This window comes from Rhagoletis zephyria, unplaced genomic scaffold (assembly GCF_001687245.7).
Source record: "Rhagoletis zephyria isolate East Lansing unplaced genomic scaffold, Rhagoletis_zephyria_1.1 Rzeph_scaffold_05624, whole genome shotgun sequence".
Classification (NCBI taxonomy): Eukaryota; Metazoa; Arthropoda; class Insecta; order Diptera; family Tephritidae; genus Rhagoletis; species Rhagoletis zephyria.
In genome coordinates this window covers 260-19,021 of record NW_016162707.1, presented here as the reverse complement: position 1 = coordinate 19,021, position 18,762 = coordinate 260, and the positions used below count along the sequence as shown (strand labels likewise).

Below are 18,762 nucleotides of genomic sequence, written 5' to 3'. Positions count from 1 at the left end.
TATATTAATTTTGTTCACATAACGGTTGTTTGTAACAGCCAAAACGAATCGAGATAGATATAGACAAATGTATACATAAATGACCCTTGTGCACAAGTGCGCTCGGGTATAAAAAGGTCACGTGACGGGCGTTGCTATGCTTTTAATTTCAATGATGACTTCTTTGACCACGAATCTCGACGCTTAATTATTGCACTCTTTGCTTGCGATGTCCGAATTGTCCTTGTTTGATGTTGAAAAACCTTTTATAACTCGATGATCGATGATTTCTTGTGAAATTTCTACGTAAGATGTACGTTAACTGCTGCTTAATAACAAAACGCGGCGTCACTACGTCGACCGCTGACCAATAACTTCGTTAAAAACACGGGGTCAGTCGATTTATAAAAACAGGGCGCGTTTTTTTATTTCATTTATATTTTGTATTTTATTTACATTATATTTATATCACTTACTAAGAATAGTTTTATCCTTTTTTAGGATTTATTTTAAAATTATAATTTTAAAATAATTATTTTCCTTTTATAAGGATTTTTTCCTTTTCTAAGGATATTTCTGTCCTTTTTTAAAAATTCTCCTTTTATAAGGATTTTTATAATTATTATTATCCTCTTATAAGGATTCGTTATATTTTAATAAATTTTACGTTGGGCGCCACTAATTTTCCGTTCGTTTACAAATTTTATTCTATCTCGATCTACAAAATTTTCCATTATAAGCACATAATTTATAAGCACAAAATTTTCAATAAAAATTTCTAAGGTTGTTTATTTTCTTACCAAAACAGTGATCGTATAGAAACAGTAGTTTTCCTAACAAGTGAAATCACTGCCAAGTGAATTCATTGATATATAAGGGTAAAGGTGAGGGGGAATATGTAGATGAAGAAAATGACAAACATAAAAGTAAAGACAAAAGGAGGATGAGGATACCGATAAAAGTAAAGATGAAGATAGGAGAAGAAATAAAAAAGAAGTAATCAAAGAGGAAAGGATATAGACAGAGACACAGAGACTCAATCTGGGAACTATTTTGGGATTTTAGAGATTTTCGGGATTCTCGGGACTTATCGATAAAATAATCGTTAGTTATCGATATTTTTAACAATTTTGCTATCGATATTTTCGGAACGCATCGACATAATAATCGATATTTTTATCGATTTTGTTAACGATATTTTTATCGATTTTGTTATCGATATTTTTATCGATTCTGTTTTCGATATTTATCGATTTTGTTATCGATATTTATTGATTTTGTAATCGATATTTATCGATTTTGTTATCGACATTTATCGATTTTGTTATCGATATTAATCGATTTTGTAATCGGTATTTTTCGATTTTTTTATTGAAACTTGTTTAAAATCCCACTGAAAATTGCTACATATGAAAATTTCGCTGTCGATCACAAAAAAATAATTGTGGCAAAATTTCAGCCCTCTATCTCCNTTATCCTCTTATAAGGATTCGTTATATTTTAATAAATTTTACGTTGGGCGCCACTAATTTTCCGTTCGTTTACAAATTTTATTCTATCTCGATCTACAAAATTTTCCATTATAAGCACATAATTTATAAGCACAAAATTTTCAATAAAAATTTCTAAGGTTGTTTATTTTCTTACCAAAACAGTGATCGTATAGAAACAGTAGTTTTCCTAACAAGTGAAATCACTGCCAAGTGAATTCATTGATATATAAGGGTAAAGGTGAGGGGGAATATGTAGATGAAGAAAATGACAAACATAAAAGTAAAGACAAAAGGAGGATGAGGATACCGATAAAAGTAAAGATGAAGATAGGAGAAGAAATAAATAAGAAGTAATCAAAGAGGAAAGGATATAGACAGAGACACAGAGACTCAATCTGGGAACTATTTTGGGATTTTAGAGATTTTCGGGATTCTCGGGACTTATCGATAAAATAATCGTTAGTTATCGATATTTTTAACAATTTTGCTATCGATATTTTCGGAACGCATCGACATAATAATCGATATTTTTATCGATTTTGTTAACGATATTTTTATCGATTTTGTTATCGATATTTTTATCGATTCTGTTTTCGATATTTATCGATTTTGTTATCGATATTTATCGATATTTATTGATTTTGTAATCGATATTTATCGATTTTGTTATCGACATTTATCGATTTTGTTATCGATATTAATCGATTTTGTAATCGGTATTTTTCGATTTTTTTATTGAAACTTGTTTAAAATCCCACTGAAAATTGCTACATATGAAAATTTCGCTGTCGATCACAAAAAAATAATTGTGGCAAAATTTCAGCCCTCTATCTCCGTTTTTCACTTAGCGCTCGCAAAAGTAAGAATTTTTAATGAAACATTTTTTTCTCCTCCTTTTTTAAATTAAAAATAATAAATGAAAACAAACAACCCTGTAGCCCATTCAGTTCTAGTATAGTAAGTTCAAATTCGAAGTAGGTACCAAGGCATCTAGTACCGGGATTCGGGATCCCGAGCCCTTTTGAGGCCCGAAATCTCGGATATCGATATTTATCGATTTTGTTATGGATATTTTTATCGATTTTGTAATGGATATTTTTAGCGATTTTGTTATGGATACGGAGACAAAATTTATGTTAGCGTATTAATATATAGATGCTTTAGAAATATTTACGGAAATAGAGCACATAATTTCGTTCATTTTAGAGTTGTAGCAGGTAGTGAATTTCTTCAAACTGCATTTCGCTAAGTGCGGAGTTGTGTGGTTTAGTTGGGATTTCCCTGAATACCAGATATTTCGTAAATACGAACGTTTTTCATAAAATTTTTATTTTGTAAGAGTTTTGCGCACCTACATAAATGAGATAAACAAGGGTGCTCCATTCGCGATCACTCACAACAGCTAATCCTGAAAACTTTTTAGAACGTTTTATGGAAGATGTTTTTTCGCTTTTCTAAGAAATTACGCTATAATTGCACGTATACATATACATGTGCATTGTCGTCACTAGTAGAAGTAATAGAAAAGTCTTCCCATCCTGCAGGGAAACCTCGGACTAGTGACTAAAATTTCTAGTTCTGTACTAGGTTTTTATAGCGAAAAACCAACTAAGCCGCTAGTAACTAGATCCTCACCAGTCCAAAATCGGCGAAAAGTGGTACTTAAAAAAAAAACTATTCTTTTTTGAGTTTTTTCACTAAAAATCTATGTATGTGTCGGCGTATTGTAGAGTATAGTTTTATATTGAGCTACTTTGTACCTTTTGTACTGTGTTATGCAAGGAAATTTGGAACAGGGTATGGATTTTCTGATCATGATTACTTTGGTAACATATTCTCTTTTCGTTCTGTTCCAACTTTGCTGGAAGCAAGATGCGAGTCTTAGACTCTACCGAATGTGGCCCTGAATGATGTGTCATAGTGTGAGTTTTATTGGACAAACACTTGTTCGGAACAAATCATATAAAAACAATAGAATTGTGGCATGGGGATTTTTAATTGAATTATATACTGCGAACAGAACACATCATTCAGGAACTCATTACGCTTCTGCTGTAAACCAAAAGGGAAATGCATAAGAATCAGAATCGTGACGAATCTACTAGAGATATTCCTACAGAGGATATTGCTAACGAAGCAGCCGACGCTATTCCGACATCAGAAGTGGGATGGACTCCCCCACAAGAAAATCAAAACGATCAATGGCGTGCCTTATTGGAGATACAAAATCGAAACTTCCTTGAGCTGGTAAAGGCCTTGCAAATGCAAAAATCTACAAGTCAAGAAGTGAAAACAATTGCCCTGCCAAAGTTTGATCCTGAATGTGCTGGTGCTGATGCAATTTCTTGGTGTTCAACGGTGGACATGATTTTGTCGGAAAATCCGTTAGTGGGTAGCGGATTCATTCTTGCTCTGAGTAAGTCTTTGCAGGGAAGTGCTTCGCAGTGGTTGCCGCAGATTTGTTTCGCCGGCATATCGAGGGGCCAGTTCAAAGAATTATTCGTGCAGCGTTTTGCGGGTGTCGAGACACCAGCTGCCACGTTAATTAACGTTATCAATGGTCGTCCAAGAGAAGGTGAATGCCTTTCGGTGTATGGAAGTCGTTTGGTAACGTCCTTATCATCGTGATGGAAGTCGATGAGCACTGAAGAAATTGCTATATCATTCGTACTTGCGGACACTGCAAATTTTGATGATCGACTTCAGCGTTTGATATTTACAACAAATATTAAAACTAGAAATCAGTTACAGTTGGAGTTGAAAGCTTTTGCATTTGGTAAGCGTAAGGTCTCGTTTACTGACTGGTGGCACAGAAAACAAGAAGCTGAAGTTTCCAGCCTATGTTAAGTGCCATTTTGTGGTAAGACTGGCCATAAAATCGCTGACTGCCGTCTTAAAAAGGACAAAGCAAAATCTTCTTCAATCAGTAATCAGTTGCAGAGTGGTACATTTACAGGAAGAGATCGGTTGCCGCTTACTTGCTTCAAATGCGGAGCTGCCGGTCATATTGCAACGAAGTGTCCAAAGAGTAGCAGTTCGTCTTCCAACGGTAAAAAAGAAACCTCGTTTGAGAAAAAAGTGAACGTGTGTACGGTGGTAGAACCAAAGGGAGTTCTTTTCCAGTCTGGTGAGTCATATCCATTTTGTTTTGACTCCGGAGCTGACTGTTCTCTTTTAAAGGAAACTATCTCAGTTAAATTTTTTGGAAAGCGAATTAATAGTGTTGTAATTTTGAAAGATATTGGGAATACTGCAGTATGTAGTACGTTACAAATTTTATCCAATGTTATAATAGGTGATCATGCTTTAGAAATTTCAATTCGGCTGCGTTTCTTTATACATTCCGGATAATCCCATTTCACAGCCGGAATAAACAGAATGCGTTTGAAATATACGTCAACATATCATCAGGAACGTTCTAAAGAATAAATAAACAAAAAAGTTTATTCCAAACATTCAGAATGAATAAAGAAATGCAGCCTTCATGTTATTTTAGATTGTTACTTGAAATATGACGTGATGATTGGCCGTGAAATTTTAAGTCAAGGTTTCGGTGTGGTAATGACGGATGACAAATTTAATATCTTTTTATCAAAAACCATAGATGCGTGTTCCGTTACGGGAAAATTTGAAGATTTTATTAACAATGATAATCAATTAGATGTGTGTGATAAAAAGCGTTTGTTGAAAATAATGAAAGAATATTCTAATTGGTTTATAGATGGTATTCCGCAAACTCGTGTCAACTCTGGTCAGCTAGAGATACGTTTGATTGACCCAAATAAAACCGTACAGAGGCGAACTTATAGACTAGGATCAGAGGAAAAAGAGGTTGTTCGAAAAAGAATAGGGGAGCTATTAGAGTTGAATATTATTCGTCCAAGCTGTTCTCCTTTCGCAAGCCAAATTCTTCTTGTCAAAAAGAAAAATGGTGCAGATCGTCTTTGTGTTGACTATCGCGAATTAAATTCAAACACTGTGGCTGACAAATATCCTTTACCTCTTATATCGGATCAGATAGCTAGATTACGTGGGGCAAAATATTTTTCTTACCTTGTTATGGAAAGTGGATTTCATCAAATTCCTATAGAACCTGATTCCATAGAGCGCACAGCTTTCGTTACACCAGAGGGACAGTATGAATATTTGACGTTGCCTTTTGGTCTTAAAAATGCGCCTGCAGTTTTTCAACGCGGCGTTATGGTAGCTTTAGGCGATCTTGCTCATTCTTTTGTAGTAGTGTATATGGATGACATTATGGTAGTTGCTACTACTAAAGAGGAAGCCTTCGAGTGATTGAAATTAGTCATAGACGTTCTAACCAAAGCAGGGTTTTCTTTTAACATAACCAAATGCTCATTCCTTAAGACAAGTGTTGAATATCTTGGGTATGAGGTAAAGACAGGGGAAATACGGCCTAATCCACGCAAAATACAGTCATTGAGTGCTTTACCTCCTCCTCAATCTGTTATACAGTTGAGACAGTTTATAGGTTTAGCATCATATTTCAGACAATTTATACCTAAATTTTCCCAATTGATGAGACCTCTCTATTTTCTTACTTCAGCGAATAGTTCCTTTTTATGGAAACCTGGATTTGAGGAGATCCGTCAAAAAGTTATTATGATTTTGACAAACAAACCTGTATTAACAATTTTTGATCCACAATACCCTATAGAGTTGCACACTGATGCTAGTTCCGAAGGATATGGAGCTATTTTATTGCATAAAATTGAAAACAAACCACATGTAGTTGAGTATTACAGTAAAAGAACTTCGCCAGCTGAATCTAGGTATCACTCGTATGAATTAGAAACGATGGCCGTGGTAAATTCAATAAAACATTTTCGACATTATTTGCAGGGTCGGCACTTTGTGGTGTTGACAGACCTCAACTCCTTAAAGGCTTCCCGCACTAAAATAGATTTGACTCCAAGAGTTCACCGGTGGTGGGCGTATTTACAATCTTTTGATTTTGATGTTGAGTATAGAGAGGGGAAGAGAATGGCGCATGTGGATTTCTTTTCGCGTAATTTGTTACCAACAGAGGAAAATCAAAAGAATAAAACTGTTGAAAAACGTATAAATTTAGCAGAAATTTCTGACAATTGGCTCCTCGCCGAACAATAAAGGGACTCTATCTATCACTACTCTTGTTTCTAAATTACAAAGTAATAAACTTTCTGAGGAGGTGGCAAGAACGCATGAATTGCGGGCGGGAACGCTCTATCGTAAGATACAAAGAAATGGCAAGACGCGATGCCTACCTGTGGTACCAAGGTCTTTCAGGTGGTCAGTTATAAACCATGTGCACGAAGCTGTTATGCATTTGGGTTGGGAGAAAACGTTAGACAAAGTGTACCCAATAATAGTGGTTTGAAAATATGTCCAAATTTGTTCGCAAATTCGTAGAAAATTGTATTACCTGTAAGCTATCAAAATCACCGTCTGGTAAAATACAAGCAGAGCTTCACCCTATACCCAAGGTCGGCATACCTTGGCATACTATTCATTTTGATATAACAGGAATACTAAGTGGTAAAAATTACCTGAAAGAATACGTAATAGTTCAAATCGATGCATTTACTAAGTTTGTTTATTTACATCACACTGTTAATATTGACTCTGTTAATTGCATTAGAGCTTTGAAGTCCTCGATATCGGTGTTTGGTGTACCATCGCGCGTAATTGCTGACCAGGGTAGATGTTTCGCTAGTAAAGATTTTCGTGAATTTTGTACTTCACAAAAAATAGATTTACATTTAGTAGCTACCGGTGCAAGTCGCGCTAATGGTCAAGTTGAGCGTATAATGAGTACGTTGAAAAATCTTTTGACCGCTGTTGAAAGCAGTAAACGGTCTTGGCAAGATGCATTATGTCAAATACAATTGGCTTTGAATTCCACGGCTAATCGGGTGACTAAGGCTAGTCCTTTAGAGTTACTTATTGGCAAAGAGGCACGTCCACTAAGTCTTATTCCAATTAATGATGAAGAAAACTCTGTAAATATTTCATTGGTAAGAACTCGAGCCTTGGAAAATATGCAACGCAATGCTCGTTATGAAAAATCTAGATTTGATAAAAACAAAGCTAAAATCGTAAAACATAATGTTGGTGAATACGTTTTGCTTAGAAATGAAGAGAGGCATCAAACGAAGTTAGATCCTAAGTTCAGAGGTCCATTTTTGGTGACAGAGGTTTTAGACGGAGACAGGTAGATTTCGAAATCATTGACGAGTAAAAGAACGTACAAATATTCACATGAACATTTAAGAAAATTGCCTGAAGGAGAAGTTCCCATATGTTGGACATAATTGACGAAGTTGGCACTAGTGAAAGTGTTAAAAGCGAAGGCGCTGAATCTGATGTCAACGAAGTTTAAGGCTGTAGACCGCACCACAGTCACTTTGTGCAAGCACAAGTGCAAACAGAAATGTTTGATCATGGCGTGTGGGGCGCTTAGGGATGTGGCGGAGGTCTACGTGTGGTGTTCATGTGGAGCACGACATCGTTACAAATTGTAGCAAGAGTCTTAAGTGTGAAATGATAAAATTAGGGTTTGTTAAGTATGAGTAACTTATGGGAACTACTTTCCGAAAATATGTAATTGTTTAGCCATGGTGCACAACGATGTCAAGTCTTTTGATCTGTCACGGAGATGGAACCTTGAACATTTTATGTTAGATAATTGTTCCAATAAATTTGCTAAATTTTACAAACCATTTCTAAGTTTTTGATTTCTTTCAGTCACACCCGAGGACGTGTGGTACGTCAGGAAGGCCGTGTCGGCGTATTGTAGAGTATAGTTTTATATTGAGCTACTTTGTACCTTTTGTACTGTGTTATGTAAGGAAATTTGGAACAGAGTATGCATTTTCTGATCATGATTACTTTGGTAACATATTCTCTTTTCGTTCTGTTCCAACTTTGCTGGAAGCAAGGTGCGAGCCTCAGACTCTACCGAATGTGGCCCTGAATGATGTGTCATAGTGTGAGTTTTATTGGAAAAACACTTGTTCGGAACAAATCATACAAAAACAATAGAATTGTGGCATGGGGGTTTAATTGAATTATATACTGCGAACAGAACACATCATTCAGGAACTCATTACGCTTCTGCTGTAAACCAAAAGGGAAATGCATAAGAATCAGAATCCTGGCGAATCTACTAGAGATATTCCTACAGAGGATATTGCTAACGAATCAGCCGACGCTATTCCGACATATGTATATCTAAAGTGACGAATTCAGAAATTTTTGCTCATTCTGCGCTACTGTTCAGTAAATAACTTTGCACTTATATAAGTACATGCATATAGATACACACATATATACATACATATGTATGTGTGCATGGATATGAAATGCAGCCCTACAAGAATTGTCCCTGCAAAAAATGGGACTAATCCGGGACGACTCCGGGAGCCATCGCAAAGGAGCATGCGACTAATACCACTTTTGATCTCTTTATATGGAATGAACTGATCGCTTTTGTTCGGGCATGTCCTATGAAGAGACTAATTGTTCACATTTATACCCGAAAGGGTATAAAAAGCGACTAGTCACTTAAAAAATAAAAATAAAAATTTTCGCCAGCTGAGATTCGAACCGGGATGCTCAGTTTTGTTAGGTGAATACTCTCTCTGTGTGCCAACGCCGCACATGAAATTTCATTGACTAAGAGCGTACATATCATTAAATCGTTAATAGTACCCGTTAGAGATGAGTTGGGGACTAATTGATCTCCAATTATACCCATAAGGGATGAATCGAGACTAATTGACCTCCATTAGTACCCGTTAGGACTAATTAATGCCCAATTGTACCCGATTGAGAGTAATCTCGGAATACTCTCTTTAGAGATTAGTCGCACAATTTTTTGCAGGGGTGTGATGGAAACTAACACATTCTCATTTATCTTACTAACACATATGCAATTTTTGAGTTTGTTGAAAAGAAACCATAAAATAAGGCCATAAGTTGGAGGAAGACGGAAGAATTTGTACACAAATGTTTACATCAGATTTTTCACACTGCCCTTTAGAATTTGATAGAAACATGTAGGTAGCCAGCGACAGAAATCTCTATCAGTCTTGCCACTCAAATGATTTGTCAAATGATAGTCACTGTTCTTGCAGGGAGACCTTTTTTTTTATTGAGTTTTCTTCTACATCCATACATATTCTTATTCTATTTACGTGTGTATATTTTTGGTTTCTTATTAATATCCTTATAATGGCAAGTCGAAACATTTAAAAGAAATAAAAAATTTATATGTATTGTTTTTTCTGCTTTTCTTTACTCTCAGTCTTCACCAGACGACCACTTTCCATTTATTAGATATAATAAATAAACGCAATCATTATAATAAAATAACATGCAGATACACCATTTTACTGAAAAGTGTACGCTTGGAATATACTTTAACTACACGTATGAATGTATCTAATTTATATGTACTAGGGTGGCCAGATGCGCTGATTTAATCAGTACATGTGCTGACTTTTTTATATTGTACTGATTTTTAAGAGCCCGAAATCAGTACGCAAAATCTACTGCTTTTTGAGTTTGTACTGATTTTTACATTTCATAAATACTTTTGTAAATTGGTGTAATTGACATTTACTTGAGGATTACATTTTCAAAACAATGATTTTTGACAACTCATACGTGTGAGCAGAATGAAGGCATTAATTAAATTTAAACCATTATTACAAAGGTGCCAGCTGGCAATTGTTTCGTTTCCTAGGATTTCGCAAAATAACAAACTGTTTGGATTCAACCCAACCCAATTTCAGGATTTGCAGGTTTTACAGGATTTACAGGAAAAGCAGGTTTCACCATTAATAAATCTTTTGAAAGGTGGTGGTGAGTTAATCTTATATTAAGTACAATGAGAAGATGACAATAAGGGATAATCTTTTGATTATAATTAAACATCCACTGAGAAATCGGCTGCCAGTATTTCAAACGACGACTACTGCTACGGTGCAATGTAAGTTCTAAAAATTTGGAAAAGGTGCCAACTACCGACTCTTGGATATGATATATGTAGCTTTACTTTGATTTTTGATGTTCGGCGTTTCAGACCGGGCGACTCTCATTTATGTGACTTCTTTAATCTGATGATGGGGAAGATAATAAGAGCTGCAGAACTGAACCGCTCAGGAACAATTTACTACAAGAGCGTGCAATTGCTGGCTTATGCCGATGACATCTACATCATCGGTAACAACAACTGCGAAGTCTGTTCTGCCTTTTCCAAGCGAATGGGTCTGGTGGTAAACGAGGGCAAGACGAAGTATGTCCTGTCATCAAACAATCAGTCACCACACCACTCGCGCCTTGACACCCACGTCACTGTTGACAGTTATAGTTTTGAGAAAGAAGAGAATTTCGTTTCCTTGGGAACCAGCATTAGCACCGATAATAATGTCAACAAGTTCTACTTTGCACTGATTGGGCAATTCAGGAGTAAAGTCCTCTCTCGACGTACGAAAACCACACTCTATAAGTCACTTATCATGCCCGTGCTGGTATATGGCGCAGAAGCATGGACAATGACAACATCCGATGAGGCGGCTCTTGGAGTGTTCGAAAGATAGATTTTGCGGAAGATTTACGGGCCTTTAAGCGTTGGCGACGGCGAGTATCGCAGACGATGGAACGATGGAACGATGAGCTGTATGAGGTTTACAACGACATGGACATAGTGCAGTGAATTAAAATACAGCGGCTCCGCAGGCTTGGCCATATCGTTCGAATGGACACCGACGCTCCAGCTCTGAAAGTATTCAACTCGGAAACCGCTGGTGGTAGCAGAGGAAGAGCCAGGCCCTCATTGCGATGGAAAGATCAGGTGGAGAAGGACTTGGCTTCACTTGGTGTTTCCAATTGGCGTCAGTTGGCACAGAAGAGAAACGACTGGCGTGCTTTGCTGAACGCGGCCAAAATCGCTTAGGCGGTTACAGCACCAAAAAAGAAGAAGGAGAAGATTGTGGAGGAGTTGACCAATGAAAAAGTGGAATAAGCAACAACAGTTTACACTGCGAACTTAGCTCAGTGGGCAGACCATTCGCTTTCAATGGTGGAGTTAATCTACAAAAATAATTCTTAGTAAAAAATTATAGTTAAAAAAAACACTAAAACCTCGCTATTATAATTTCCATTCGTACTGCCACCAGGTATGTAACTTGAGAATAGAAATCGCTGCATCTTTTAGGCGCACCAATATTACATAGTTACATCCCGAGCTAATAAAAGGGAGGTAATAGTAATAAAAAAACGGCCCCAATCTCTATAAAACTGTTAAAGAACATCAGCAATAATAAACAACTACAAATAGATGCTTTCGATTATAGTTGAGTTGGCAATAAAAATTATAAAAGGCAACAACAGCCGAACTTAGCTCATGGAAGTCTGATGAGAAATTGATTTGAACACTCTGTAATAGCACTACTGATTTGAATAAATATAAAATTTCAAAAACTTGACTCAGGCTCAAACTTACTTAATTAGCCTTAAGCGCAAATATAAAAACAGTCTTATTGATTTCCACCATTTCACAAATTTTCTCGTAAATTATTTTTACTATTCAATTATCTACACTCTAAGCACTACACTTTCGCTTTCCATTATCGCTTAGTGTGGGGAAATTCGCTTGCCATATTCTCATAGCCGTTGCATAAGGTTTTGCAAAAGAAAGAGCTCAGAGGTGTGCCCCGCATTTTTAGTAATTTGCTACATACGTATGTATGTATGTAAGTACGAGTGTATGTAAGTATGCCGTCCATCCATACACCGATTTGCCCCATTCACTGGTTGGTGGTCACTTGGCCAAGCATTCGTAGTTGATTTTGCAGACCGGTTCTGCTGCACTGCACAAAATATTTTCCAAATCACTGTAATTACCAAAATATCAGCGAAAAGTGGAAATATTTTCAGATTTATCTGCATGCATTGCTTTACACCACTATGGGTTCGCTTTTTTTCGAACCGCTTAATATTTGGGTCAAAAGTGAACGCTACCTCTGCTGGCCATTTAATGCAGTCAGAAATACTTATGTGCCTTCATACATATGTATGTACATTAGGGTAGTCCACCAACCCCCAGAATTGAAGAATATCTAAAATAAGGACACCGATATTTTTGTATTTTAAAATCGGTCCACATGTAATCGTCCCGCCGCACAGTGCGGCCGAATTCCAAAAGTGCGGCCAAAATTCGAGAAAATAAAGTTTCTAGACTGAAATAAAGTTTCCGGACTGTGCGTCGGGTCTTGGAAGTTTTCCATATATTTCATATGGAGAAAATACATTTTTTTGTAGTTTTTATAAAATCGTTAAAAATAAAAAATTTTTCATCGAATAAGAATATGAATTCCTTCTTTTTTAGAAATATTCAAACAATTTATTTATGATGAATTCTAGTGTTAGATTTGGATCTGAATTCTATTGTTGGAAGATTTCTGAAGGGAAACATTTGTATTGGATCAAAAAATATTTATTTTTACCGGCTGAAATATTAAATATAAAAATACGGAGCTCCACATTTTCCATATATTTCTATTATTCTGGGGTAGCAGCAATAAAATTCCTAAAAGATGATATTCCTGTGTATATTTAGACCACCCTAATGTACATACATATCTATATACATATGTATGAAGTACATACATACTAGTGCGATTCATAAAACCTCGCAAAGTTGCATTTTTGGCGAAATGGCAATATTGCGAACAAAGTTGTATGAACGACCTATCGCAACTCAGGATTGCAAATGTAAAATTAAAAAAAAATCCGCGCGTTAGAGAAAAAGAAAAGTTTTTAATATAATATTTCGAAGCAGCTTTAACAGATATCTTCTTCTTGAAGTATTTTAAGACAATAAAAAACATGTGTTTCGCGACTTTGACTTTGCAATGATTCCCAGCTCAAATACTATGGCAATGTCGCAAGTTTCCATACAAAAGTAATCAGCTGTGTCGCAAGGTGACAAATTTTGAGACAAATGCGACATTTGCAACAACTTTGCGATGTTTCAGGAATCCCACTACTATGTACATATGCATGTTGTGAATAGGCTTACAAGTGTTTTATTGACTGACAGACTAACCGGAAAGGCGAGGTGAAGTAAACTAAACTTTACAAACAAAGGTGTTGGCGTCTCGAATATTAGTTTATAACTATTCACATATGTAAGTATAGTATATTAATTAAAATATATTTATGTATGTACCAAGCAATCATACCAACTTACACATCTACGTATACATATAGGCTGACTTCCAAAACGTCAATTGTATTGCATACGTACAAAGTATAATGTTCCAAAACGTCGTACTACAAAATCTTGACAATGTATACTTTCCCAAAACGCATCCGAAAAGTTATATTGAATATTCAAAATATGCAATGTATGTGGTTGCAATGTTTCGCAACTCTGCATATGCAAACAGTTCAAATACCGCAGTAGAACGGTATCCAAACATTGTATTGGTACGTTTTGGAAGTCAGCCATACTTAATACATACCTGAACCTCCACAGCTATTGGAGCCACAATGTAGATAAATATGAGAAGTAAGCTGCAGTACAAACTCAAATGCGACGTATCCATCTTATTTACAAATGTTCCTTTTTAATATTGCCGACAAGTTTAAATTCGCACTTAAAATGTTGAGGATGTTTCAAATTCTACCGTCTTCGAGTAGCTCAAAATTGTTACTGATCAGCAATGGATAACTCCTCCAGCTGTGCCTCCAACTGAAGTTCCCAAGTTTAATAAACAGTGAAGTTAAAATTCGTTAGATGCATATACATATGCACACATTGTATATATGTATACCTATATGAACTTTTGAATTCGTCTGAATGCAAAAGCTTTAGCGCCTAATGTATATTTTCTAATACACAACTTAAGTTTTTATATATGTACTTAATTCAAGTTTTAAAATACTTTTTATAACAGCAAAATTAACGCAGAGCTTTGATTTGTGAGATAAATTCGATTTGAGATTAAATTTCTCAGCTTAAAGTGTTTTTCTGTGTCTTGTAAACTTCTAGATCGTGCGCTTGTAAGTATGCAGCAGAGAATGGCAAGCGATGCTGATTTTGTGACTTTAAGCCAGTGGTCGGCAAAACTGAAAGTGATTGAACTGAATGTACATTGTAATGCCGAATGTGCGCAACCACGGTTAGATGCTAGTTTTAAACTAGGTTGTGCAAGTTAGACTTTTTCTTCTAGTGCGGTTTGGAAATAAAAGAGACTGATGCTTTGTATTTTGACGTTTTTGAATGCACCCATTGTGTTGGTGAGCCCAGAGAAATTTGAGCTACAGTGGTGTAAAAGCGAATCGTATGGGGTACAGGTAACGAATGTAGGAACGCTTGTGAGAATAACAAATTTTCCCTGAAAACAGTAATCTGCCTTATCCTTAGTTTCGCCTGATAAAAAAATTCACCCGAAAATTTGTTATCCGCTCATAGTAAAAATATGTAACCAAAAGTGAAAAGTGAATCGGTTCGGGGAAAATGAAACTCATGATAAGGCTGAATGATTTTGTTTTTTCGTTACAAAATAATTATTGTATGTATGTACAATAGAGCGGTCCAAAAAAATTTTCCGAGTTAGGTTTGGGGCACAAACAGGCGAAAACTCCCTTACCTTAGACTTAGTTAGACTTTTTCTTCTAGTGCGGTTTGGAAATAAAAGAGACTGATGCTTTGTATTTTGACGTTTTTGAATGCACCCATTGTGTTGGTGAGCCCAGAGAAATTTGAGCTACAGTGGTGTAAAAGCGAATCGTATGGGGTACAGGTAACGAATGTAGGAACGCTTGTGAGAATAACAAATTTTCCCTGAAAACAGTAATCTGCCTTATCCTTAGTTTCGCCTGATAAAAAAATTCACCCGAAAATTTGTTATCCGCTCATAGTAAAAATATGGAACCAAAAGTGAAAAGTGAATCGGTTCGGGGAAAATGAAACTCATGATAAGGCTGAATGATTTCGTTTTTTCGTTACAAAATAATTATTGTATGTATGTACAATAGAGCGGTCCAAAAAAATTTTCCGAGTTAGGGTTGGGGCACAAATTGGCGAAAACTCCCTTACCTAATATATGGACAGCCCCTAAGCATTCACAAAAAGCTTCACTTAATCTTTTCTGAGCCTCAGCGTCGAAGAGCAAAGAGGATAATTTCACGACGCAGGCGAGAGCTCATGCGTGTCATCACAGAAAATGAAACAGAGGATATTGTTGAGTGGGTGAATCAAGAAGAAATTTCAGTNAATATATGGACAGCCCCTAAGCATTGACAAAAAGCTTCACTTAATCTTTTCTGAGCCTCAGCGTCGAAGAGCAAAGAGGATAATTTCACGACGCGGGCGAGAGCTCATGCGTGTCATCACAGAAAATGAAACAGAGGATATTGTTGAGTGGGTGAATCAAGAAGAAATTTCAGTGGACTGTGAAAATGAAATACCTTTGAATGAAAAATAAGTACGAGATAGGAGTAGCCACAGCTCCTCTTTCAGATTGGCTGGCTGGACCGTGAACCAAAGAAATCGACAACAAAGAATGACTAGTATAACTATGTAATGAAGTTTTTAAGACTGTTCTTTATTTATACAAGCAAACTGTGAAACTTTCGCTAACATCTATCTATAGCGGAATACTTCCCTTTATTTTAATATATTAAATATTATTTTCTGAAAACCTGTTAAAAAGATATAACCCATTTTATGCGTACCGATTTTGGGTGAACAATGCTTTATATAGTATTTTGTAATGTTTAATTGAAAAAACATGTCTATGGGATTTTTAACCTTACGTAAGATCTGCGGCGGGGGGGATCAATTAAATCTTACAATTTATTATGTGAGGGAAGGGGGGTTCAAAACAGGCGAATATATGGACGGACCCTTGCCGAAAGAGCTCCTGGCAAAAAACCTACGTTTTTAAGTATAAATTTAGAGGATGCTCATGAAATTTTTATATTTTACTCTAGCACTATATTCTCCATATAAATATTAACCAAATAATTAGTTAAGCAACCTAAGACCATTTCAATGACGATGACTAATTTTCAACAATAACTTGACTGTACTAAAATTAACTTATAACTTCTAAATTTTCAGTTAAGAAGGCGGTATTTACAGGCAAACATGGGCGTAGCCAGAACGAAATTTATTGGGAGGGGGAGGGGCATAAAAAAAAATTCAAAACCAATAACTTACTTGCTAAAATTTTTTTTATTATAGCTTAAAATTATTGTAACCAATAGAGGTAAATATGTTGTACAAAAAATAAATAAACAGAAGTTCACAAAAGTTGATATGAAACTATTCGTCGATTTAAATTATTAACTTTTTACTGAGCATGTTTATTTTACGGGGAGGAAGCATCGAAAGCCTAACCCCGTCCTCTCTCGGTACCACCGTCAAGGATTTCGTCGGGATTATAACACTGTGTGACTGATNGCTCAGTAAGAGCATGTTTATTTTACGGGGAGGAAGCATCGAAAGCCTAACCCCGTCCTCTTTCGGTACCACCGTCAAGGATTTCGTCGGGATTATAACACTGTGTGGCTGATAAGGTTATAGATCTATTCTCGTCTTCTTCTTCTTATTTGGCGCTGTAACCGCCAAGGCGATTTTGGTCAACTGACGTCAATTGGAAATGCCAAGTGAAACCAGAACACTTTCAGAGCTGGGGCGTCGGTATCCATTCGAACGACATGGTCAAGCCAGTTGAGCCGCTCTATTTCAATTCGCCATATACCGACACGGGCATGATGAGTGACTTATAGTGTGGTTTTCGTACGTCGAGAGAGGACTTTACTCGTGAATTGCCTACTCAGTCCAAAGCAGTACTTGTTAGCAGGAGCGATTCTGCATTGGATTTCCATGCTGACATTATTATCGGTGTTAATGCTGGTTCCCAAGTAAACGAAATTCTCTACTTTCTCGAAACTATAACTGTCAAAAGTGACGTGGGTGCCAAGGCGCGAATGTGCTGATTGTTTGTTTGATGACAGGGATACTTCCTTGTCCTCATTTACCACCAGACCCATTCGCTTTGCTTCCTTGTCCAACTTGGAAAAGCCAGGACAGACTTCGCGGTTTTTCTTACCGATGATGTCAGTGTCATCGGCATAAGCCAGCAATTGTATGCTCTTGTAGTAAATTGTTCCTGAGCGGTTCAGTTCTGCAGATCTTATCATCTTCTCCAACATCAGGTTAAAGAAGTCACATGAAAGAGAGTCGCCCTGTCTGAAACCCCGTCTGGTGGCGAACGGCAACAGAACAGAGCTGGCGGTATTGCTCAACGTCATTTTTCACAGCCGTATGAGTTTTGAGGGGTTGCCAAATTCAGACATAGCGGTATATAGGAAACTCCTTTTAGTGCTGTCGAAAGCGGCTTTAAAGTCGAAAAATAGGTGGTGAGTGCCGATCCTTTTCTGGTGGGTATTTTCCAAGATTTGACGTATTGTGAACACATGGTCTATGGTAGACAATACATTCGATAAGACCTTGTAACGTATGCTTAGAAGGCTGATCCCGCGGTAGTTGGCACGCATGGCGGGGTCGCCTTTCTTGTGGATTGGGCAGAGCGCACTTGAATTCCAGTCGTCGGGCATGCACCCTATTACCTCCTTGCCATCGTAATTAAATAACTCCGCTGACAGGCCGTCAGCTCAAGCAGCTTTGACACTTTTCGTCGTAGTCAGGCGCTGGGATATTGACTCCATCGTCATCGACTGGGACCTCGGATTCATCTTCTCCACTTCTTTCAGTGCTTCTGCCATTCAAAAGGGTCGAAAAGTGTTTCCTCCATAATCTGAGTACGTTCTGGACATCGGTCACTAGGTCGCCTTGGTTTTTCCTACAAGAGTCTTGGAACCTTCCGTAAGTCGCTCAACTCTGCTAAAAATGTCGGGTGTTTTTTCTGTCGGCCTGCATTTCAGGCATTTTCTCACACTCCTTATCGTACCAGTAATGAGCGGGAAATGTGGTTCCACTGATCGCGCAAGTCGGTTTGTTGAAGAGTGCTCTCTCACAGCAGGTGTGAGGGTCGAGCGCCGAATCCATTGGTCGTCTGTTCTGATTGCAGATTTTCAACGTTGAACTTTCCTTGCATTGTTGCGGCCCTTTCTTGCTGCTCCGAAATTGGGTCGTATATTGAATGCATCAATATAGTAGTGCGAGTCGATGTTTGGCCCTCGGAGTGTACGTATGATGGATCTTTTTATGCTAGAACCCAGTAATAAATACTGCCAAGTTTCGGGC

At 37.0% G+C, this 18,762-nt stretch overlaps 1 protein-coding gene across 1 annotated transcript in view; it reads right to left on the bottom strand.

Annotated features, from left to right (window-relative positions):
- Positions 1–14,214, bottom strand: part of LOC108372315 (uncharacterized) — a 31,236-nt gene extending 17,022 nt beyond the window's left edge. Inside the window, exon 1 of the mRNA XM_017627983.1 lies at positions 14,006–14,214. Coding sequence (XP_017483472.1) covers positions 14,006–14,089 — 84 coding nt within the window. The 5' untranslated portion in view covers positions 14,090–14,214. The remainder of the gene's footprint in view (positions 1–14,005) is intronic.
- Positions 14,215–18,762: the final 4,548 nt, after the last annotated feature.